The sequence below is a fragment of the Rissa tridactyla genome, chromosome 9 (genome assembly GCF_028500815.1).
Source record: "Rissa tridactyla isolate bRisTri1 chromosome 9, bRisTri1.patW.cur.20221130, whole genome shotgun sequence".
Lineage (NCBI taxonomy): Eukaryota > Metazoa > Chordata > Aves > Charadriiformes > Laridae > Rissa > Rissa tridactyla.
Genome location: NC_071474.1, coordinates 40,326,032 through 40,350,262, shown reverse-complemented (window position 1 = coordinate 40,350,262; position 24,231 = coordinate 40,326,032). Strand labels below are relative to the sequence as shown.

The 24,231-nt window shown below is 39.9% G+C and overlaps 1 protein-coding gene across 4 annotated transcripts in view; it reads left to right on the top strand.

Annotated features, from left to right (window-relative positions):
• Positions 1–2,737: 2,737 nt before the first annotated feature.
• The window catches only part of MTM1 (myotubularin 1), a 46,319-nt gene continuing 24,825 nt past the window's right edge, over positions 2,738–24,231 (top strand). For 2 of the 4 annotated variants that reach the window (XM_054215496.1, XM_054215494.1), the window contains exons 1-7: positions 2,738–2,851; positions 4,930–5,085; positions 14,956–15,027; positions 16,037–16,109; positions 17,644–17,738; positions 18,765–18,875; positions 20,914–21,015. In XM_054215496.1, the coding sequence (XP_054071471.1) occupies positions 14,965–15,027; positions 16,037–16,109; positions 17,644–17,738; positions 18,765–18,875; positions 20,914–21,015 (444 nt within the window). In that variant the 5' untranslated portion in view covers positions 2,738–2,851; positions 4,930–5,085; positions 14,956–14,964. The remainder of the gene's footprint in view (positions 2,852–4,929; positions 5,086–14,955; positions 15,028–16,036; positions 16,110–17,643; positions 17,739–18,764; positions 18,876–20,913; positions 21,016–24,231) is intronic. The other 2 variants (XM_054215495.1, XM_054215497.1) reach the window with 2 other exon arrangements.

Genomic DNA, 24,231 nt, shown 5'->3' with positions numbered 1-24,231 from the left:
AAGGTTATATTTTCCCATGGCCAAAGGAAAGGATGTTGCAGTAATTGAGATTTGAGAAGATGGGAGTTTTAGCTATACGGACAGATTTAGATATAGTCTGAACATAAAGGACTAGGGTCTGAGTCAAAGATGATTACATACCGGCAGATAATAGTGTAATAGATAAAGTTGAGAGTACTTGTGGGAGAAGACTCGACGCTTTTTGAACTACACTGAGCTTAAAATGACATTAGGGTTGTCAATTAACCAGTTTTCATCCAGATGGTCCAGGGATTGGAGGCTGGAGTATTTGCATGCCGTCTGGGATGATTATGACCCCAGCACCATATGCTGCAATACAAAAGAACGAAGACCAGGCTCAGAAATGGAGACAGCCTAAACACCCCAGAACCACTCATACACCAAACTTGAATAACATAGACTCTTGCAGATCCGAATAGCCATCAGATGAATCATCAGCCAGGTGACTCAAAGCACGTTTCTTCCAGTTCACATTGTCTTCGGGCGTCTGACCATGCAGGTGTGGGACGCACGGGGCGTTTGTGACTGCATGCAGCAGGAGGTGGAGTCCCACTGAAAAGCCATGAGAAGGTAACGGAGTCACAAGCCAAGAGTTTATTTAGGAAAGCATGCCAGTCTGCAGTGAAGAGGCACAGCTGTGAAAAATCTGAGTGGAAACTGTTGTTTGAACTGTGGCTGTAGTACACATTATCTGAGGATAAAACATAGAGTGACGAGAGAAGTGGCCCAAGAGGAAAGGCCTGGTTAATATCTACTGGAAGGTGGAAGGTATGTAAGAAAAAGCCCCTCAAAAATGTGCCTTTAGATGGGTTAGAAATGTAGGAGGAAAAAAAAGGGAGAGGACAGAGTCACCGAACAAGACTGGAGAGTATTTCACTTGACAGATTAGGGTGGAATAATCGTTGCAATCATTAAAGGTCATATGAGCAAGAAGCTGTTTGAGACTTTGCCTTTTTAAAGAAATGCAAGGGGCACAAGCCAGGCTGGAAAAGATCTAGGACAAAATTGATGGAAAGAAATTTATGAGAATTTGTGGAGAGTACTTTTTAGTGATCTGAGCCATGAAGTGTCAGAAATGAGTAAGACAAAAAAAAAAAAATCTTTCGGTCTTTCATGATGTCAAAGAAAAGCCTTAACGTGTGATCTGAATGGAACCTTGAATGAATGATCAAATAAGAATCTTCTGTGTGTATACACACACATATATGTAGACCAATAAATGTATATGTATAAATATAAACCAATATATTGATTTATGATTTACAGTTGGAAAGACCACACTGGAGTCAATCAAGGCAAGACTTCAAAATTGCACCAGTGACTTCTCTAGCGAGCCTTTACTGAAAGGATGACGTCAGAAGCAAAGGCGTATCACAGCAGAAGACAACAGACAAGTTTGCCTGCGTGAGGGAGGTGAACTAACGTTTCATCTCCCTTTGCTCACTGCTTGCTCCTGTTGCTCATTAATGTAAAATACACAGTTCCGTGCTTATTGTAGAAATTTATTTTTTTTTTACTCCAGAGACAATTTTTTGCATCATAAGAGGCACCAGCCCAATTCCCTTGTGGTTTTTTGAGTTTGATTTTCTAAAGTTTTTGGAATTTCAGATCTAAATTATTGATAGTAGAGGAGACACCTAAAAGTAATGAATACAATTAATTTTAAAATTATTGTCTTGTGGCTCCTTCTGAAAGTACATCTTGTCTGATACAAATGCGTGGTTCACCTCAAAGCGCCTTTAGCTCAGAGTCAGCTCTTCAGATGGTGTAACTCTTTGCTCATAGCCAATGAATGACTGGTGAAATTAAACTGGAGAAAGGCTTTTTTTGGGAAGATACAGAACAGCAGAGCCGATGGGTGTTGGTATGGTGCTTGCAAACTGTCAGGCGAGGATATTCCTCCCAAAGGAGTGAGTGCCGGCATCACGTTGATGTGAGGCTGGAGCTGCAAGATCTGGGTTAAACCAATGAAGCTCCTAATCACTTGGGATCGTGAAGGAGCCCAAGGTAATCTTTGTTTTATAATTATTTTATTTTTGTTCTTTGACCAGCTCTTCTGTGGTACCGTGTCCTGAGAGCAGGGAAACACGTTATGGCTGGGCACACCACTGGAGAAGCTAGGTACAGTTGTTTTGTAACTCAAAAATATGTTTTATAGCATCAAAAATGTTTTATGATATCAGAAACCCCCTTTTCCTGAGAGCACACAGCACTGGACAGCAAAGGGTCCCTGAACCACCATCTTGCCCTCTAGATGTACACAGCTGCTCCTTGCATGGTGTCAATGGGACAGTTTATAAAGGTTTTTTTTTTATTTTAAATATTACATATTTAAATCTTACAGCCTTCTCCTGGCATTTGCATCACCAATTCTTTCACTTCTTACCAGTTTTTATTTGTAGTCAGGGAGCATCCAGAGGGCTTGGGCCACTGGCGCGTCTCCGATCATCAACGGCTGTTGCCCGATCAACTTGACCTGCTTTATGCTGGACGCATGTCCCGTGTTTTCCTTCCCTTCCCCTCCTTTTTCCCCAGTTATTTCATTTAGGAGTGCTCTGCTTGGCATGGGGCAGGGCCGGCAACGGCGGGGAGGAGCGAATGGCGGCCTCCTTCCCCTCACCGCCTCAGGCGGCCGTTTCCCGCTACAGGACTACACCTCCCGGCAGGCCCCGCGGACTACATCTCCCGGCATGCACCGGGGCCTCCCCCACTCCCCTCGGGCTGGGGCGGGTGCTGGCCCGTCACGTGAACGGGCGCGGTGGGCCCGCGCGGGGCGGGGAGCGCCGGGCGCCGCACTCGGGCCCGCCACGGCGAGGGCGGCCGCGTCCCGGTGAGTCTCGGTGGGGCCCGGGCCGGGCAGCGGGGCTGCCCCGGCGGGGTGCGGCCCTGTCCCCGCACCCCCAGCCCCTCCCTGCCCCGAGGGATCCGCTCCTCCCGTTTGCCCCCCCACCTCAGTATGCCCGGGCAGGGTCTGGTGCCGGCCCGGGCCTTCCCTCCGGCCCGGCCCCTCTCCCTTAGGGCACGGCGCGTCCCCCGTCGCTTGCCTCTTTGCCTCACTGGGTGGTCTGGGGGTGGCTGGAGGCATTTGTGAGGGTCCCCCCTTGCCGCCCCCAGCGCTTTGTGAGCCCCGCATCCCCGGCGGGCCACCCTGCCGACGGTCACCTGCGGCCGCGGCCGGCGGGGCGCGTTGTGGCTGCGGGGCCGTGTTGTTGCTCTTGGGCTCCGGCTTCCCCTGACTCACGCCCTGATGTGCTGAATCAATCTGGAGGCGAGACGTCGCTGAAGCGCATAGCCCGGCGTCACGGCTTAGCAGAGGCACTTTGAACTGTAGTTTTTACCTTTCCTGTAAAAAGAAGTCCTCGCCCGTAACCTGAAAATGTTCAGAGTGCTCTTTATTCGCTTTCAGAGTTTTAAGCCACTGTAGGGTTCATTTATGGCTGGCTTAAATTTTGTTTTGAAGCATGTGGCTACTTTCAGTGTTCACGGCTGAAAAGATTAAACCTTCCATTTCAGCACAAACATTTTTAGTTCATTTAGAACAAGGAAAGACTCTTGAAGATGAGAGACTGTTTCTGCTTGCTGGTCTTTGTGCTATGGCAGTCAAAAAGCGTAATTCCTACTTTGTGTGATTGGTGGTTTTTGGTTGGTTGGTTTGGTTTTTTTTTCAGATGTACATGTATTAGCTTTTTTCTTTTCACAGAAAGCCCCATTTTTCTTGGTGCTATAGAAAGCAACACAGGCAAATCCAGTTTTAAAATTGTGTACATGTTAAGTGTTTTGCAGTTGGCCTGTGGACTGACTTGTCATGATAGATACTAATCAAAACTATATATGTTTAAAAAGTACCTTGGCTTTACTGCATAATACCTGTTTTGGGGCAGTATTGTGCTCGTTACTTGTTAGTAGTCATACATTTGTTTATCATTAACCAGATTTGAAGGGCAGATATCTCATGGTACAGGATTAGCACTGTGCTGTAGTTTCCTTTTTAATATTAATTTGTGGCTTAGGTGGTTAAAAAAGTTAGGCTGTACAGTTATTAACAGCTGGTATGCGCAACAGGCCTTAAAACACAGAACTTTTGGGGCTGTACGTAGCTTCATTGTTTGGCAAACGTCACAAGAGATGAGATGTGGTGTTTTCAATAAAATGCAGAATTTTCCCGTTGCACTGTTTATCATTCTATGCTTGGTCAGAAGGAAACTTCCAAAAGATGCACTTGCTGAAGAGACAGGGTTGTACCATTGTTGAGGTTGAGCAAACTCTAGTGTTAATGTATGCCTGATATGTAGAGTTAGAGTGTTAACTGACAATAGTTAATTTAGAGTGCAGGACTAATTTAATGAGAAGATACTGTAAATCTTTAATATTGTGTGTATTCTTTTAAAGGAGACAGCATAGTAATTTTTCTAAGAATTTGAATCAGGTAAAAATAAGTTTTGTTTTATGGTCTATTCCTTCCGACTTCACCAAGTTACATAGCAGCTTTCATATGAAAGTCATTCCTGAACGTATTTGGGAAAAGAAACAAATAAATGGCAGTATTCTTTGAGAAGGGATGAGAGAGGAAGTGCTTAACTGTGTGCAGCAAGATGCCCAAATATGTATGGGGAACATAAGCATGGTTAAAAGTCTGCATAAGATTTACACATTAGAAACATTTCAAAACTGTATCTTAAAGTTTTAGAAGAGAAGGTTCTTCTCATTTCCAGCTACTTGATGCCAAACCTCTTGACACAAGATAAAACATAAAAAGAGCTAGTACTGTTTGTTTCCTTTCTCTGGAATGTTTTTAGTAGCAGCTATTTGGGGGTTTTGCTTCCTTTCTGAAGTTTTCTAAAAAGCAACGTCAATTGAAATATGCTAGCAGTGCTAACAGTGTCTTCCTACCTGTTCCATTCCTGTCAGGGGCCAGCTACAGCACAAAAGTCAAATGTTGTTTGAAGGCTGAAGGAATGAACACACTGTTGTCCTCTCATCTCACACTGAAGTGGGCATCTCTGCATTTTCTACAACTGAAATGACTTATTAAACCTGGAGGCTTCTGAGCAAGAGAAAACAAAAGTAAGCGTTTTCAAGTAGACTGGGTTACAGTTTTGTGTAAGATGGGATGTGTGTTTTTCAACAAAATCTAAGTAATTGGTGTGCAACCTCTTTGCTGAGTTGTTGCATATAACGAATGGAAAGGCTGTGTGCCAGAAGCTCTGTGTGATGTGACAGGACCCGTTAATGCATAACATACATAGGCAGATGTGGAAGTATCAAACTTTCTGTGCTTGGAAAAGTACCTGCCTGTTACTTGAAATAGAGCACTCATAGCAGTATGGTGCTGCCCCATGAGTGAGTTAGGCAGGACAGTCCCAATCTCCCCTTTCTTAGGGACTGAAGCAAAGAACAGTTTGTAGATGACAGCATCGTAGTCCTTAGTCTACTTCTTTTTAAACAGAGACAAACCCAGAATGGTACCTCCTCCATGGTTTTATGTGTATTCAGAGAAGCGATTCATGTAGTAGAAGAAGGGACTAAACACAGTAGATGAAAGAGGAGGAGTCTGATGCGTCGATTGTACACGTTCTCAAAGGAAGGCTGGAGGAAAGCCTGAGTAGGGGATGTCATTTTAACTGTTACAGTGTCATTTTTTAATACAGTATATCATTGTATAACAGATACAATTTCCATTTCTCTAGTGGAATCATCAGTTAAATCTTTAGCAATAGAACTACAGTGGCCTAAGGGGATATCTTTCAAGAAGAATGAGCAGGGAGCAACTGAAGGCTTTCTTAATAGAAAACTTTGAAGCTGTATTTGCTATCCCATAGGGTTTCCTGTCAACCGCATCAGCTTTTGACAATGTGGGAGGTATACATTCCCTGCAGGGGATGCAGAGTAGAGAAAATAGACTGGGTGGGTTTAGAAAGCCACGGATCAGCCTGCAGGCATAGGTTTCCTACAGATGTAATGCTGATTCTAGAGGTAAGGTGACAAATGGTTCCTAAAAAAAACCCTCTCGCTTCTGTCATGCCACCTAATCTAGCTAGATTTAACAGCTACTTGCTGTATGGGCTGTATACATAGAGGGAAAACTACTACTTTATTCGATCCACTCACAAGACTGAACTTCCGCTTTAGAACTCAGTTACCAGAGTAGCAAATAATTTTATTTATTACCATTGGAGTAGGTGCTGCTTTTCCTTGTTACTGTGATATGAAGCATGAGAAATACCTAGTGAACAGATCAGAGTCCATCAGCAGATAAGTAACTTAGTGTCCATGATGGCATGTTTCCTACTGTATCATCCCTCTTTGCGAGAGAGCTTGTAATTCTCTTACGAGAAAGCTAGCCAGGATAAAAGCCAGGGATATCATCCTAAGCTACATTTTCAATATAATTTGAAAGGAGGAAGCAATGGGGGGGTTGATAATTAGAAGAAGTAATTTTACAAACTTTTGTGTTAAGTCTTGCTGGAAGTTGTGATTTACTTTGAAAATAGGATGGGAGTCAAATTCCATGAGAAGTTAATACAGTAAAAGAAAACCATCAAATGAAGATAGTAGAAATATCAATCAAGATAGAAGTGAAGATTTTTTTACTCCCTCCAGCTGCTGTTTATTCAATACCTGGCTTCCATGTACAAGCTATGCAATATATATATTTTTTTTTTAAAGGAACATATACACAGAAATGCATAGGATCTGGCGGCACTGAGAAAATATTTGCCAGACTTTCTGCCAAGCTGTTGCTACTTGCTTCCGTTTGTAGAAATTCATTGTTAGGATATTATTTTTTTGTTAGTGCAAGATCTCCCTCCTAATATCTTCAAAACTACCTGCTATAGCGAGCCTATAAAATAGGATTGGGCAGGCAGCTGGCGCACTTCTAGTTTGTTTGCTGAATTAGCAGTCACTTGACTGTTGTGAACTTTTGTCACTTGCTCTTGTTCATATTGAGTCCTTTGGGGACAATGACTTGCCCTTTCAAATACAGGGCACGTTAGGGAACAAGAGAATGCTTTTTCTGGGAGAGGGAGCGTTTCTGATTCTTCACAAACAAATTCAGCAGTCCTTGTGACTTTGTACAGCTTGCCGATCACTTTTTAGCAGAGAATTGGCAACAGGAGGGATTCTGGAGTGCGTTTTTCTTAAAGAGAGGAAGCTTGGTGGAGAACTGACATTTAGCAAACAGGTAGCTCCAGATTGCAAGGTTTTTTTTCTAAGTGATACTTTTTTTGTAGGATACAGAAATTTTTTGTAATGCGTTACCAATGGATTTAATTACCTGACTTAGAAACTTCAGTGCAGAAGGGCAAATACCAGAATGTGTTCTACGTACACATTATCCCATTGAGGCTTGTACTGCTGGCATGCTTTTTGTGTTCTAGTTATGGCTTGAATTGAGAAGGCTTTCAAAGAGACTTGAAAGCTCATATGGTTTCTCTGGAAAATGTAGATTTAGTAATTACATGGGAATGGGGGATATAATTTAGACATTAAGGGAGAAGAACCACCAGTGGCATAATCCTCTCGCAAATCACAAGGATCCACTTGAGGAAAGGTAAGGGCTTCAGACTGCATTACTAAGAGGTTACACTTGAAAGAACTTTACACCTGGTAACTGTGATGGTAAAGAAGAAATAGGAAATTCCATGATCTAGCAATACATGCTGACTCCAAAGATCCACTCTGGAATAAGTCCAAGTAGAAGCTTATGACTTGATATGCAAAGGTGGTCTGTTGGTGTAAACCATAGGTATGATTTGCCCTTGAACTCTGATGGTAAGACATTGTAAATGCTCTCTTAAGTGGCTTCATAGAGCCTCTTCTTTTTCCTGTTTAAATGATACGTACATCTCACAGGTAAGTCAGTTTTCCTTTCCTTCTGTTTGCCATCAGTTGCATAACAAGTGACAGGTAATTGCTACTGCCCACAATTAAATACATGTAACTGTGTTGTCTGAATTGGCATTGCTGTAGGCATGTTTTTGATGTCAGTACTGTATGACTTTAAAATGGTAACAGTCTGTTTTTTAGTTAAGTAGTCTAAATGTATCAGGTCAGAGAGCATGAACGACATCATTTTTTTTTTTTTTAAAAATAGAGTTTTGCTTCTAAAAACCTCCTGCATTAGTGTCTTTCACTGTTGCAGGAAGTTTTCATGGTTTTTTTTTATTTCCTTTGGAAATAAATACAAGCAAGTATTTCTATGGTGTGGACAGTGTGGATTTTTTTGATGGTGTTCTTTTCGAATTTTTTTTTTTTTTTTTTACTTTATCTGTTTGGAACTGGAATGTTCTTCCTTATGCTATTTATTTTTTGTAGCTTTGTTAATTTTTGGAGACTTCTGCTAGCTTGTTTTTTGTTTCTGTTATTGAATATAGTTCCTTTGTGCTAAAATACTACTCGGTAAATGAGTGTGAAAGAGATGTATTTATTTCTGTGGACTTGATTAGTTGGTTGTGGCACTTCTGTGGTCTCGCTGTGTTTCTTTTTGGTTGATTGGTGCTCTTTGGTTAGGGCAGCTGATGTCTGGAAAACTGCCTTCGTTGCTGTAGATCTTTCTTGTGACTTGTTTCATATCCCTGTATATCTTTTTATCTAATTCTAAAATTTTATTAACCTTTAATGAGATGAATGACTACTCTTCAATTCATTATATTAAATGCTCATTTACTAGTATTAAAGATGCTGATGCTTATTTCAGTGGCGCTGTGATGTGATAACTTAGATGCTGCTGTTGGCTTGACCCTTCAGGACTGTTGCTTTTCCATATTTTTTTTTTCCTAAAGGATTTATGTTCCTTTCTTTTTAATACTTAAAATGAAATATTTTTTTTTCTCCCTTCTTGGTTGTCAGCTTAATTTTGCTACTGCTTTAGTGAGAAATTCCTAGAGTTTTGCTGTATTCTATATGTTACTTCTGAAAATCTATGTATTATGTGTTATCTCTTCTGTGCAGTTGTGGTGCTGACAGATGTGGTTTTGTTTTTAGGACTCCGTATTTTATGCTTTCAGTTTTATTATGTGAAACATGAGGCAGTATATTCATACTGTCTCATAGGTTGTTACTGTACCAAATAAAACTGTACAATCTTTGTGTAACACCAGTATACTTTGTCATTATAAACCTGCTTTTTCATTTTTTTGCATCTTCTGTTTAAATGAGGGTACGAGTAGCTTTTTCTATATACCTGCGCTAACTTAGACTTACCTCTGAAACACAGTGAAAAATTGCTTACTAATATAGGACTATTTTTCTTCTCTTTGAAACAATTCCTTATTTGGTATCGGGTCTAACTATGAAAATAACTTCATTTTTATCTGTACTGGCAGATGCCTTGCAGATCTTAAGTGATTAACCCACTGCACTGATTACTTTTAAGTGTAATAATTGTTTAATTGTAACTGTAACTCTTTTTAGAAGTGCTGTAATTGTTTTCTGAATTACTATGACAGCAAATGAAGGGGCTTAGTAAATTTTGTAACTATATTTTTTGGAGAGGCCTTGGACATGCACAGACATTTTTCATTCTTGCACAAATCATTATCTGGAGCAGGATTATGAGAACTTTGGTGTTATCCTGTGTCATGGTTATTGATGCGTGACGGAAATCGGAATGCTTCTAGAAGATGTTCGGTCGAACGTTTTGTTGTTCATTTTTGCTGTATTAGTAGATCTGAGTCTAGTAAGAGAAAATAATTCTCGTGCTTATCCAGTTGCCCTTATAATATTTTATATATATATATATACACACAAAATAACTGTTTCAACTGTAATAATATGTGCCACTAATGTCTTCTCATCATGTTTACCTCTTTACTCAGTATATTCTGTAAATGTCTTCTGTGTATGGTGATTTAGCAGTTTTACTTCCTCAGTCTTTACAGATTAACATATTGAACATTATAGACTATACAAAACTTTTAAAAGATCATTTTACATTAAGTGTTATCAAAATTGATGTTGCTCCAACTGATTGATACAGGTACAAATTTGAAAGCGTTTTTTTCCAAAGTTTTAATCCAATGATGGAGAGTCAAAAATATCTGGAAAGTGGTGCTCACAATTTACTTGATGCAGTTTACTTGGTCTCAGATGTTTGTGGTAGTAATCCGTTGGCAGATGCAGATTATGTTGTGTTTGCGCATAAACTAGTTCTTTATATGTGTAAAGACTTTTAGGTTGACACAAGCATGGCTTAGTTATGCAATAGTAACAAATTATTTGGTGTCATTCTGATGTGAAGATGGAAGTCTTAAAAGGACCAGCAAAATGTCAAGTGAGCTTTAATTTGTTCCTGGATCACAAACAACGAGAACTAATTTCATCAGGCTGTTGGCAATCTAATGGTTTATAAGAGTCTTGATGGTCTTTCCAAGCTGCACTGCACAAATCCTGTAACCTGTTGTCAGTGAAGAACCTTAAGGAAAGAATAGCTGGTCATTTCAGGTTTCTTAACCCTGAAAAGCTTATTTACATGTTTTAAAGTTATTTAGATTTTCTGTGTGGGCATATGCTTGTGTCTGCAGGCATTTATTCATAAAAAGCGGATAGGATCCTTGAATTGACTTCTTCAATTCAGTCTGGCCTTCAGTCCCTACCCTTTTGAATCTTGTTGTGCCTGTATTGCTATGAATCCTAGGAAGCACAAGTATAAATATCATCTTTAATGAAAATACAGATTCCAAGTAGTTTGTTATTGTAAGATCATTGGAGCCTACATTTCTTGTTAGTGTTACTATATTAAGTTCTGGTAACTTTAACAAAGCTTTGTTTATTAGTTCAAGTTAAATCCAGTAAAATTGCTTTGTCTCCTTGCTATTCTAGATTCAGGGAAGAATGTTCAGCTGTTTGTAACTGTAAAATATCATAAACAAAGTTGTCTGATCTGTTTTAAATTTGCAGACTAATTGTACTTCTGTTGAGCCGCTAATAAGCGTGAGGTTTGTGTGGAAGTACATACGGGTGATACTGGGGAATAAAACGTGTTTGCAGTGGAAAACTACTTGCAAGATTTTTCCCTGTGTGGAAGGACTACTGCTGCTCAGTGATAATGAGAAAGTTGTAGCTATTTTAAGACTATGATGGAGTATGTTTTTGAATTGTTCATGGCAATATTAGTTTGGGAAGCTGCCAGAAGTTCCTTCTACAATTTGACAGAAAAAGAAATAATATTATAAAAGGAAATATTTCATGTTAATTTTAAATGTTTTTGAAAACTCGCTGACTCTTTCGGTAATAGTGGAGTCCACTTCTTTAAGGGTGTGTCCATGTTTCTGTGATGAGAACTTAACCTTGTCTGTTGCCTGAAGATCACAGAAGCACAGAGTAATTTAGGTTGGAAGGGAGACTTCAGGAGGTTTGAGGTTCAACCCCTTGCTCAAAGCAGGATCAGACCCAGCTGCTCAAATCTTTATTCAGTTGGGTCTTAAAATCCTCTGGGGATGGGAGACTGCAACCTCCCTGGGCCCTGTTTTCACTGCCTGACACTGCTCTTACAGTGCAAAAGTAGGTTGTGTGTGTTCTGTTTTTTTTCCCTACAATCAAGCTGGAATCTAGTTTGTTTCGGTTTCTCTTGTCCTCTCGTGACTCACCACTTTGAGGACTCTGTCTTCCCAGTAACCACCTGAAACGTACTGGTGGGTAGCTGTGAGGTCCCACTGAAGCTGTCTCTTCTTCAGGCTGAAGGATTCCCAGCTCCCTCAGCCTCTTGTTGTAGGGCAGACACTCCAGGTCCTGGTCCTCCTGGTGACCCTCGGCTGAACTTGCTGCAGTTTATCAAAGCTTGTCTTGTCTGGGGTCTAAAAGTGGGCACTGTGCTAAATGCTGTCTAATGGGTGTTCTATAATGTAAAGTTTAATTACTTGACCATAGCCTATTTGTAGAAGTCAGGGAAATGAGGGTGGTTATAAAATGTGCTTGTTAGTATTTGAGTTTTTGAAGCGTGTTTGGATTTCAGAGCAAAATTTGGGTAGTGCTAAAAGAATTCTTGCACTTATATACTGATGAAATAACTTGCATTAATTTTAATGAAAATGTTTGATGGATTTTAAAAAAAAATAATCTGACAGATAACACCTTACCTTCAGTACCTATTTATGCAACTTAATTAGCTCTGAATAAGTCTAATTTGCATAATTGAAGTGTTGGAAATGTAACGTAGTTTGTTGTAATTCTGTAACGAAATATTCTGTAGAAATTGAAGGTAGTGGATCTGCTGTCACTGTAAAGTCTGTTTAAAGCAATCAGTCTCATGGAGAGCTGGGGGAGTTTTACACCAAGTAAACTTGCATACACAGGGCTGCTGCAAGACCTGCGCAGACATCACATTTGTTTGGAGTGGCTGAGTGGGGTGGCAGCGTGGAGGGGAGGTGAGCTCTGGCTGGCTCTATTCGCAGGTTCCACAAAGAGAAATTTTTCCGAGAGTCTGAAAGGATCTTTGCTTATTCCTTTTAATTTACACTGAGGTTTGGAACAGTTATAGTCAGTGTTCTGGAGTGAGGTGATTATTTCAGAATGGTAATTCACCTTGTGTAATGCTACAGTTCAGCCGAAACTTTGTGAATGTGCAGTAAGGGAGGAAATAATGTAGAAAGCAAAGGAGGAAACAGAAGGTTTTTAAAACACTTCATACTGTTCCCTGTGTGAGCAGCAGAAGTATGCTATGATCAGAGGTGGTGTTGAAAGGCATAAGGGATATCCAAACAAGCTTTTGCTCTTAGGAGCTTAAGCAGTGTGTTGGCACCAAGGAGGGTGCCCAGGATCCTGGGTGGGCTGGTGTGACCTCTGCTGAAGCTTGTCTTTCTGTGGCTTCGCTGGTGGAGTAGCTGCGGATGCAAGATCAACAGCTCGCTTGGGTGTGCCTCTACCTGCTGCAGTCAACATTTCCATTTTGCAGTGCAGATCTGTTCAGGGTTGCCACATCTTTTAAAAGTCACTTTTCTGGGGCTTGTTTATGCTCACTTGTCTCTCATGGTTGGTGCAGCCTTAATTTAAATTTATGTGAGCTCTTATTAAAACTGCTTTCTATGCTGACATAGAAAAACTGGGGCTGCTGTGCCTTTGTGTCTCTGTCTCAGCTGGTATTTCTCACTTTAAATACGAGCAAAACCCACTTCATATGGAAGACATTTTAAAACCAGCTTCTAAATAAATACACCTTTGACGTTTATAAATATCTGGTTATTAGAAAACTTAAGCTTCTATAAATTAAGGCAAGTCATCTGAACAAATACTGGATGTTCACAAGTTAGCGTAACAATATAGAAAAAGTTGACTGTACCTTAAGTTTTAAAGTATGTAAGATATTGCAAAAAAGGAAAAACTGTGAAAATGTCTTCTCTTAATCTTCTAAGTTTTATAGTCAAAACATTAGTCTCCCGTGTTGCAATAGTTTTTCTGTGGAGGGTGGTTTGAAAGAACAATGATTTAATGTTGATTTAAATTGTTAGTGTTGCACTAAAATTAGTTTAGGGCACCTCTGTTTCAGTATTTGGAGAAAGCTGAGTCTGCTGGAGACCCAGAAAGGAAGCAATACCTTGTGTGACAGGGTCACACAGGCCCCGCAGCATTCAAAAGCATTTTTCTTCATTTTTCAATTTAATGTGGGTTCGTTTGTTGTTTTTCTTTAATGTCTCTCTGTGTGGAGGGATGTGATTTTTATACCGATAAGCTGCATCACTGAATATTACAGTTTAAAACACACTGTCAGGTTTCCTATGCTTTCTTTTTGAGGCGTGGAAGACTTGGGCACTTTTGGGAGGTAACAAGCTTGTAGAACTCCAGGTTGTGGTTTTCCACCTTCCTGCACAGACACATTCCTGTGTCCTTACAGTAACTTCGAAGCATTTTGGACCCTGCATTTTAACCTGTCACTTGTGTTGGACTGTTGCAGTGTCACTGAGAGCCCACAGTCGTGCAGGGGCATGGCCTGGTGTGTCCTGGTGCAGAGAGGCCCCTGCAAATTTTTTTCAGTGTTGAGAGGGGAGAGAAAGTGCTTATTTAAGGCTACAATGTTTCATTTATGGAACAGAAACAAAGATTGCGTGGTCTGTAATCACAAACAAACAAAAACTCTTCAAGATTGCTGTAGGATGTCAAATCTGCTTGTTGAAGGATGTGTGACTAGTGAAAGGGAAGTATAATTTGGTAGAAAGTTACTGTTTGGAGTAACTTCCAAGTATAAGCGTTTCTGCAGCCTGTGTTCTAGAGATCCCTTGTGCAATGTCAGGAAATGATTAAGATGATGAGTCCTGTATCATGCAATTCTGTCTTTAATCAATACCATAAAAAAATAAAAATAAAGTCCTTTTCCTTTAAACATAGCAAGGCTCTTCAGAGCAGAAGGCTGGACACTCCCCCTTCTGGTGTGCTAACTGAAGTTTCAGTTTAGGAAATGGGGGATTGTTTTTAAAAGTAGTAGTACTGTGGAACTCCTGCTTTTCCCTTTCCTTTTCTTTTTTTTTTTTTGTTTAACTTGAAGCATTTGAATGTATTGACATGCTTGTGTTTTGAAGAGCTGTGCAATAATTTCATAGTTTGTTCCTGTTTTCCTAAATGAGAAGCCTTAATACTAATGCTCCAAGTAGTTTGCATTTCACAGTACGTGTATCCTGTTGCTTAAAACAAGCGCTCTTAATGTCTGTTGACTGAACTAATAATAGTACTCAAACAACTGAATTCCAAAATACAGCTTGAGTCAGAATATTCCATATAATAAGAACCAATCCCAGAGCTAGTAGTGAATTTCTTCTTAAATTTGGATGCTTTTAAGTAGTGACCTTGAATTACAAGGCATTGTGTAATTTTTTAAATTAATAGTAACTTGCAAAACATTCCTGGAAGCTCTTCATATCTACCTGTGGACCTCCAGAATCTCTCCTGTAAATAGTATGCAGTCCAGGAGGAAGTTTAAGTCTCCAATTTGTGCTTTCTCATCAGATACCCGGTATGGCCTCATCGTCAACACCTAAATATAATTCAAATTCCTTGGAGAGTTCCTCAAGTAAAAGGGTGAGTGTAACTTTTTTCATGTTTTTTACATCAGAGGTCCCAGAGGTCATTATCTTCCGTATTTGGGTAGAAAAATGAATGTCTGAATGATTCTTTTCTTGAAAGTATATACTTATTTTTATTGCTAGCATTCTAATGCAGGTAACTGAATTGATTTAAATACCTTTCAGAGTGGATGGGTGAAATATTCTCTGTATCACAAGTTATGAGAGACTCCTTAAAATCAATTCTAACATACTTACTCTTATCCTTGCTTTCTACATCGAAATATTCTGTGGCATTCTTGAAAATTTTTGGCACTTTGGTGCTATACAAAGATTCTGTTCTGCAATTGATAAGTTATGCCTAGATATGAATGGCTGGCTCAGTTTTAAAATGTTAACCTGTAGCGGGATATACATTAAAGTAATCTAAATGGCATTCCCCTCTACTTTTTGATGCTGTGTGGCTGAAGAAAACATAACCTGTGTGCAAGAAAACAGGCATGAAGGTTTTATTTAGCTTTTTTAACATTTGCTAAAAACCAAAAAATCATTTTCTATTAATCGTTCTTAAAAACTACTGAATGTGGGAAAGTCACAAATGAGTAGACTGTGTGTAATAGCTGTGAATACATTGCTGAAGTGATTTCAGTTGATTTGTTCTTCCAAGTCCAGCATACTTGGAAAATTAAATGCACAAAACTTTTGGAGAATTTACAGTGTAGAAATTTAATTCCAGTTCAGTGCAAATACAGTTAACTATTATTTTATGAGGAGAAAGACTAAAAGACTTAAGACTAAAGACTAAAACATAATGCTTGTGTTTCAGATCTGTTCAACCTTTAAATGTTTAATAGTTGCAGTTTAGGATAGTGGTGTGTGTTCCTGTTTTGGTTCAGTCTGTAAATTTCTACTGTGGAAAAACCTGTTCTTTCCCATGCAGAAATTACCATTAAGATTTTTTGAATCTGGAACTTGAAGGAATTGTAAAGAAAATACGATGTGGTGTTATACTTGTCTTTCTTTAGACTCTGAAAGATGGAACTAACTGGGAACAAAATGAAGAAATACCTCGTCTTCCAGGAGAGACTAGAGTTACAGGTATGAAGCTATATAGCTGCCTAATGCCTTGTATGTTCAGGTGTCTGGCATATACACGTATCTTACTGGATAGTTTCATAATTTGGACTGGTTAAGGCTGGGGGTAAGCAATACTAAAATGTCATGCATTTTTTTAAGTAGTTGCGGTAGGGATTTTTTTTTACCGCTTGTCACAAATAACTTTTTAAGTCTTTAAAATCTTGGTTTTCACATGTGGCAGATCCTCTGATACAAGGCAGTTGCAAGTCAAGATGTGTCATAATTGTATTTACAGACTAAGTAGCACGTGTCTAGTGATGAGAGCCCCTCCAAGCTTTCTGAAGCCAAGAGAATTGTACATGCTACCCACTGTGTATTGATATCTTGTACAGTAGTGTGGAACCTTAGCCCAAGCTGTGACTACCCTAAGTACAATCTTATGCTTCCTTGATACAATATGGCCTATACGTAGCTACTATGCGCTTGTTAGCCTTTACATACACTAATGTTGGAGCATGAGAAAGATTAATGTATTGTGTACAGTGGTTTCTTACTTGATGGAGGCTCTTCCTGGAATGGAGCCTTTCCATGGAAGTTTGTGTTGAGGTATCACAATGTTACCGAAAGTGGTCTGTCTTTTATTTCTGAAGCTTCCCCTTCCCCCCTGCCCAAGGATTTTTTAGGCGGGTTTGTAAACGAGGTTGGCTGAGATGAAACCAAAGTGGTGATTCAGAGGAAGTAGTTATGTTTTTAATGAGGAAAGTTGTGGGGAAGGCATGAGGGAGAGGGCGTGGGACTAAGATGAATGTTTGATATGATCCTTATGGAAATTGTCTGTGCTTTGGGGCAGCACACTGGAAGGAAGGTGCTCGTTGTGGAAGGCAGATAAATAGGTTGGGCTGAAGAAATGAGTGGACGGGGAGAAATAGGTGTGTTGTAGTGGTTCACTTGAGTTTTTAACAGCATTACTTCAGTTAAATCTTTGGTTTTTTGAGTAGTATGTGTTAGTAGTCGTTTTGTTACTGCCTTTGCTGAAACACTGCTGATGGCCATGCTGTATTTGATTGCCTCAAATTGAAATGTAATGTTTTTCTTCAGGATAGTGAGTTCCCTAAACACTTTACAACTTGAACTATGTCCTTCAATGCAGAATTGGTTACAGAGCACTGAAAGATGTAATAGTATCAACAGAAGAACGTGTTTGTTCTGGCACAGTGAATAGTCTGGTTCAGTAGTCACAGAGAGGACTTAAATCTACTCACTGTTCTGTGTCCTGCCCTCTCTCACATAGTGGCGAGAAAGAGAACACAAATGTAATGAGGAAAAGGCTACTGAAATCTGCTAATTTAATTGGGGCAAGTTTAGTATACGAAACTTTCACATTTTCTTAATAATTCAAGTGGACAGAATTCAGACTTTAAAATTCATTAATCTCTCTCGTAAGAGTGGCTTTTATGAGTGCAGCTGTCTTTATTTTACTGCTAGTTAACCAATGCTGTCCTTAGCTCTGATTTTTTCTTTTCACAATCTTTAAGAAATGTTGCATTTCTTACAGACAAGGATGTTATTTATATGTGTCCATTTAATGGCCCTGTTAAAGGAAGAGTGTACATCACAAACTACAGGCTGTACCTAAGAAGTGTGGAAAATGTGAGTAATATGCCACAATTACTTCCGTGGGATGAGTTGGCTTTAAACCCCCTTCCCTTCACCCCCACTGCCTTTGATTTATTTTGTGGCCAGTTCATTTGTTCTAGTTTTGGCACACGTATACTTGTGGAATTGCATGGGAGGCTTTTTACTTGAAATGGTCTGTAATGTTTGTAATAACCATATCTTAATTGTGTAATGACTAAATAGTAATTGCCTTTGTGCCACTGAGAAGTCTGTATGAAAATGGAAGTTCCTTAAAGTTAAATGTGTTGTAAAAGTGTGATTTTTTGCTTGGTAAAATTACAGTTTAATCACTTACACTGAACTGATACCTTTTATCTTTTGTCTGTTCAAGCTTTTTTGATAGCTGTTCCCTTTACACTTTTTCTGTGATAGATCAAGGGCAGCAACTAATGATGTGCAATAGTTCTTAAAGTGGCTATAAGTAAACCAAGATTTTGATTGTCCTCACTGTTGGAAAAGAAAAATACTTTGATCAATAGAACCTCACATGGGCGGGGGGAGTAGTAGTGTGTTTGATAAGCAGCAACGTGAAAGAGAATAAAATATGCTTGTTGTCTGTTTCATACTAATTTTTTTTTTTTAAGAATAAGGTTTTAGGACTACTGAATGGAGGTCTTTCTGGTTGCAGCTAACTCTACTAGTAATCTCTCTTTCATTTTGTTCTACTTTATTCTGTATAGCAATAAAGCAGTCTTAGTAAGCAGAGGCAATCAGAAATACGTAGCAGAAGGCATCTTTTAGGGTGTTGCCACCTTTTTTCCCTGCGTATTGTATTAGACTTGAAGTATTTTTGTTGCATGTTAAGTTAGAGTTCGAGGCTGTAGAGTGACTGCACAGGCTTCATAACATGTTGGGAGAGGAGACTCGATCAAACGCAGAAACGCACTTTTGCTTCCTGTATGTATTTCACGTCTGCTTTCTATTCTAGAATGCACAAGAACATTTTGCTTGAGTCTTCTTTTCAGATTAATCTTTTCCTTACTCATACCTTCATTGCAGGATCCAGTTGTGATACTGAATGTTCCATTGGGTGTAATTTCAAGGATTGAAAAAATGGGAGGAGCCTCAAGCAGAGGAGAGAACTCTTATGGATTAGATATAACCTGTAAAGTAAGCCTTTCCAATAATTCTAGAGGTTCCTTTTCTCACTGCTTACCTATTTATAGGAATGAAAAAACACATCTTCCTCACTTCTGAATTTAAAAAGAGTTTTTTGGAACTGGACAGGGAAATACCTTTTGTATAAAGGGCAGTGGTGGGTTGACCCTGGCTGGACACCAGGTGCCTGCCAGAGCTGCTCTGTCACTCCCCTCCTCAGCTGGACAGAGGAGAGAAAATATAATGAAAAGCTTGTCAGTTGAGATAAGGACAGGGAGAGATCATTCACCAATTACTGGCATGGGCAAAACAGACTCGACTTGGGGAAATTAATTTAATTTATTACCAATCGGATCAGGGTAGGGTAATGAGAAATACAAACTAAACCTTAAAACACCTTCCCCCCACCCCTCCCTTCTTCCTGGGCTCAACTTCACTCCCAGTTCTCCACTTTCTCCTCCCAAGTGGCGCAGGGGGACGGGGAATGGGGGTTGCAGTCAGTTCATCACACGTTGTCTCTGCCGCTCCATCCTCCTCAGGGGGAGGACTCCTCATACTCTTCCCCTGCTCCAGTGTGGGGTCTCTCCCATGGGAGACAGTCCTCCATGAACTTCTCCAACATGAGTCCTTCCCACAGGCTGCAGTTCTTCATGAACTGCTCCAGCGTGGGTGCCTTCCCATGGGGTGCAGTCCTTCAGGAACAGACTGCACGGTGTCACGAGTCCTGCCAGCAAACCTGCTCCAGTGTGGGCTCCTCTATCCATGGGTTCACAGGTCCTGCCAGGAGCCTGCTCCAGCGCGGGCCCTCCACAGGGTCACAGCCTCCTTCGGGCATCCACCTGCTCCAGTGTGGGGTCCTCCACAGGTTGCAGGTGGATATCTGCTCCTCCATGGACCTCCATGGGCTGCAGGGGGACAGCCTGCCTCACCATGGTCTTTACCACAGGCTGCAGGGGACTCTCTGGTCCAGCACCTGTAGAACCTCCTGCCCCTCCTTCTTCACTGCCCTTGGTGTCTGCAGAGTTGTTGCTCTCACATATTCTTAATCCTCTCTCCCAGCTGCTATTGGGCAGTAACTTTCCTCTTCTTAAATATGTTATCCCAGCGGTGCTACCCACTGTTGCTGATGAGCTTGGCCTTGGCCCGTGGTGGGTCCATCTTGGAGCTGGCTAGCATTGGCTCTGTTGGACATGGGGGAAGCTTCTAGCAGCTTCTCACAGAAGCCACCCCTGCAACCCCCTCCGTTACCGAAACCTTGCCCAATACAAAGGCTGTTTAACTGTCCTCTCTGCATGCAAGGACAGGGCTTGGTCTTCCTTTCCAAACCACTAATTGACAAGAGGTTTTGCACACAGTAGTCTTCTTTTAGGGCATTATTCCTGCATTGCTTCATTATTTCATTTGTTCTGAAAGGAATTTTTCTATAAGCCTAAAATCTTTGAAGAACACCTCAAATGGGGGGTTTGTGGGCTGCAAAAGCAGTGAAAAGTTTATGTAACAGCTATCTCTTATTTTTTTCGTCTCACAAAAAAGAATTATGTTGCCATGAAAAAATATAGTCATAGGGGAGTTCCCAGTGGATAATTCAGGATCCTTTACTTGACTCATTAATGGAGTATGTATACACATTTGATTTTAGTAGTTAATGTGCAGACTGCTTATTTTGACGTTAGTGATGAGAAAATAGCTAGGGACAATGTAGTCTAGACAGATTATTGGCAAACTTTCATTTTGAAAACATAGAGTAACTCCCATCCTGCAAACATTCAATAGCCCATGAGACTTCTTAGTGAATCAGATACAGTCATTTCTTATAGCTTTATGCCAAAGCAGCATTTGCACCACACAGAATGTGGTACTGCTTTATTTGTAGAATTCTTATGCCCTATTCTATTTTATGGGATAAGAAATAAAACTGAACATTCACAATGGTTTGAGGTGTGTTGCAAGCAGATTCTAAATCATGTTTAGTGTGTAATATGGCATTTGTACATCAGATAAAAGTATCTTACTGCTTTGGTTCACTTAAAAGATAATGCCTTTGTTTTAGGATATGAGAAATTTACGGTTTGCGTTAAAACAAGAAGGGCACAGTAGAAGAGATATATTTGAAGTCCTCACAAAATATGCTTTTCCCCAGTCACATAACTTGGTAAGTTACATAATATATATTATTGAATTGTCTCAATGTAGAGTTCTTGCCAATTAACTTTAACTGTTTGACCTGCTAATGGACATCATGGCTGCTTAAAAAGAATAACCACAGGATCTGGTGTCAGCATAAACTGAAGAGAATTAGTGTTTTTATTTTGTACGTTTACAACATTTACATCTATTTGTAAAATTATGGACACTGTATGCTGTACTTCAGGTAAACGACTGAGCATCTCTGATGCATAGAGAGATTTCATTATTCAGAGACTGCAAGTTATCCTCCCTAATTAGGAAATGTAGTAGTACATGCCTTGATTCTTGAAAATGTTAAACTATTGGGCAGTCTCCAAGGCAATGATAAATATGAATCGCCGAAAGCTTTACTTCAGGAAAAGAAGACATGGTAAGACACTTGTTTTATTGATAAAGCTGATGAAAAATATAACAGGTAGCTAATACAGTAATGAATTTACACAGATTTATTTCAGGTAAAAAAATATCTTGTGGAAGGAAATGAGTAACAATAATGTTAACTATCCATTATCTTCCCTTTCTTTGCCAAAATCTGTGTACTGTGCTTGGTGGATCATTTTGACATCTCCTTAGTAAATGTGTTATTTTGTCTTTTGTAAAATTCAGTTTACATTTTATTGGGGTGCTTTCATTTAGGATAATTGTATAAGAGCTCTCTTGACAAAATGTCTGAGGTTCTGCTATGAATTTTTAAGAACTTTGTTCAGAGAATTGTTGAGTATATGAAGCTGCAGCAAGAATCTTACTTCCATCTTCAGAGATACATACGTGTCCATCAATGGGCTATACTCTATAAACATTTAATTCTTTAAAACTTTTTTGCAGAAAGTTTTCATTCTGTATGCAAACAGTCTGTGGAATGAAAGCATAAGGAAAAAGAAACATTTTTGCTTAGAATATTTTGTGGAGTTGACAAATAGGTCTTAAGAAATGAAAAAGATTTCTACATTTGGGTACGTGTGAGGAGTTGTACTCACAAAGAAAACTGTTGTAGAAGTTAATATATCTCTGACTCTACTGCTGGCATTTTGTGCATCTTACAATAGAGAACGATTGAAAGCATAACAGGATATATGGACCTTAAAAGGATGATGGAAAAATGAGAGAAAGTTGTATGTATAAGTATCAAATTATAGAGAAATTTAGGTCAAAAGGGACTTCTGGACATCATCTGGTCCAGGTTTCTGTTGCAAGTAGGGCCTTAGATTGGGTTATCCAGGGCATGGTCAAGTCTAGTCCTGAATATTTCCTGCAAGGTAGATTCCGTCCTGTCTCTGAGCAATCTCATCCAATATTTAGTTGTTCTTATGGTGAAGAATTTTTTTTCCTTACATTGAGACTTGTGTGGATTTGCGTGTAGTGAATGTGGACAGATTAAGCTGTCTTAGGAGACAATGGACTTAGGAGAGTCCATTGTGGTATTTTTATTTTTTTTTTTCTGTGGTGTCTAATCCAACTACAGGGCTTAGAATAACATGGTGATGAGGTGTGGACTTGTATTAGGTTTTGTAATCCAAAAAGATCCAGTGTTCCTGTCCACTGATGGTAGTGAATAATGTGTGGAGTAGTACACTTCCTGCTTTATTTGTTGCACCTATTGAACCTGGCAGAGCTCATCATTACATGGCCTGGCCCATTTTGAGTATAACTTGCCAATAAAAATTATGCTCAATAACAAAAGGCTCAGTCAAGGCAATTTTGCATTCAGATTCAACAAAGCACAAAACTTGGGAAGATAGTGACAATATGGAGAATGGCCATACTTTATCTCTCTTAGTTATATCTAAAGCAGGGTATAACAATTAGAAATTACGATTACATTGGAGTGAAATAAAGTGAGCCTATCTTATATCATGAAGTTGCACCTGTCCTTATTTTCTAATGTCACAAATGTGGATGAGCCCTTAACTTCAAAATGAGCTAAGCAAGTCTGTGATATTTTTGATGTGCTTTCATCGTCTTTTGGCAAGCAGTTTAAATCGATCCTGCCAAAGGTGGGCATCTCTGCCTGGTGGTTCATTCCTGCCCTGGTTTTCCCTGTGTGAGTTTGAGGCTGCATGATGAACCATATGGGGAACTGAAAAGGGACTAAAGCTATACAAGGAGAAAAAAATAAAAGCTTTACCCTGAGTCACTTCCTCAATCTTGTTAGCACGGTGTGAGGATGGGGTCGGGGCATCTGTGGGTGGATGCGAATGAAGAGGAATGATTAGGACTGCCTCTTTCAGTGGCTGGTTTAGAACAAGGTTTCACCGTCTGAATGCGACAGTGTGTCTGGGCTGTACATGCCTGCCTTCTCCCCTGAATGTACGCTAACACTCTGACCATGCAGCCACCTTGATCAGGGATCTATAAAGCCACAGCACAATCTATAAAGAACGTGCTGTGGCTTCATATGACAGCTGTGAAGGTGGGAGCCCTCTGCTACTAAAGTGCTGAGGTCTTGCTTTTCTCTGGTCTCCTTCTCTCTCCCTTCCAGCCATGTGCGTGATTATTCTTCTTGTACCAAACTGACAGTTGTATAATTACCAAGTAAGCCAATGTAGCTCACTTACCCAGCACAAAATATTGTTTTCTGAGTTAGTCTTGTGCCACTTTTAATAATTTAAGGAGACCTGGTTTGAAATCAGTATGCAGCAGAACCAGGGCAAGAGAAGGCATGTGAGTGGAACAGGGAGCAGGCAGGAGAGGAAAGAGAGTGATGTCCTATTTTTAGTAGTGTTAAACTGGTAATTTTGCTCAGACCACCCTGTGGAACCTTGATCTTCAGCTGCTTCAGCAGCACTGATGCTTGTGCAGCTCTGCAGTGGAACGAAGGCATCATCAGGACAGTAAAGGTTTAGACCTTTTTTAATCTATATTTATATTATTATCTATATATCTTTAGATTTTTATCTATATATTTTATGTCAGATTTTTATCTGACTTATTTTTATCTGTAGCGGAACCCTATCCTTAGAGGTTAAGAAACAAGAACTTCTAGTGATGCCTTGCTTCCATTTTCTTCATGTTATGCCATTCTCGGACAAATGGATGGTAAATAGAGCCCAAAACATTATTTCTGAGCGGAGTGTACTTATTGTTTTCAAGACTTCTCTCCATCACCATTCAAACAGCAGTGCTTGAGAGCCTATAATAAATCACAGGTCTGTTTGCAACTGTTTGTCAGTGTCTCAACATT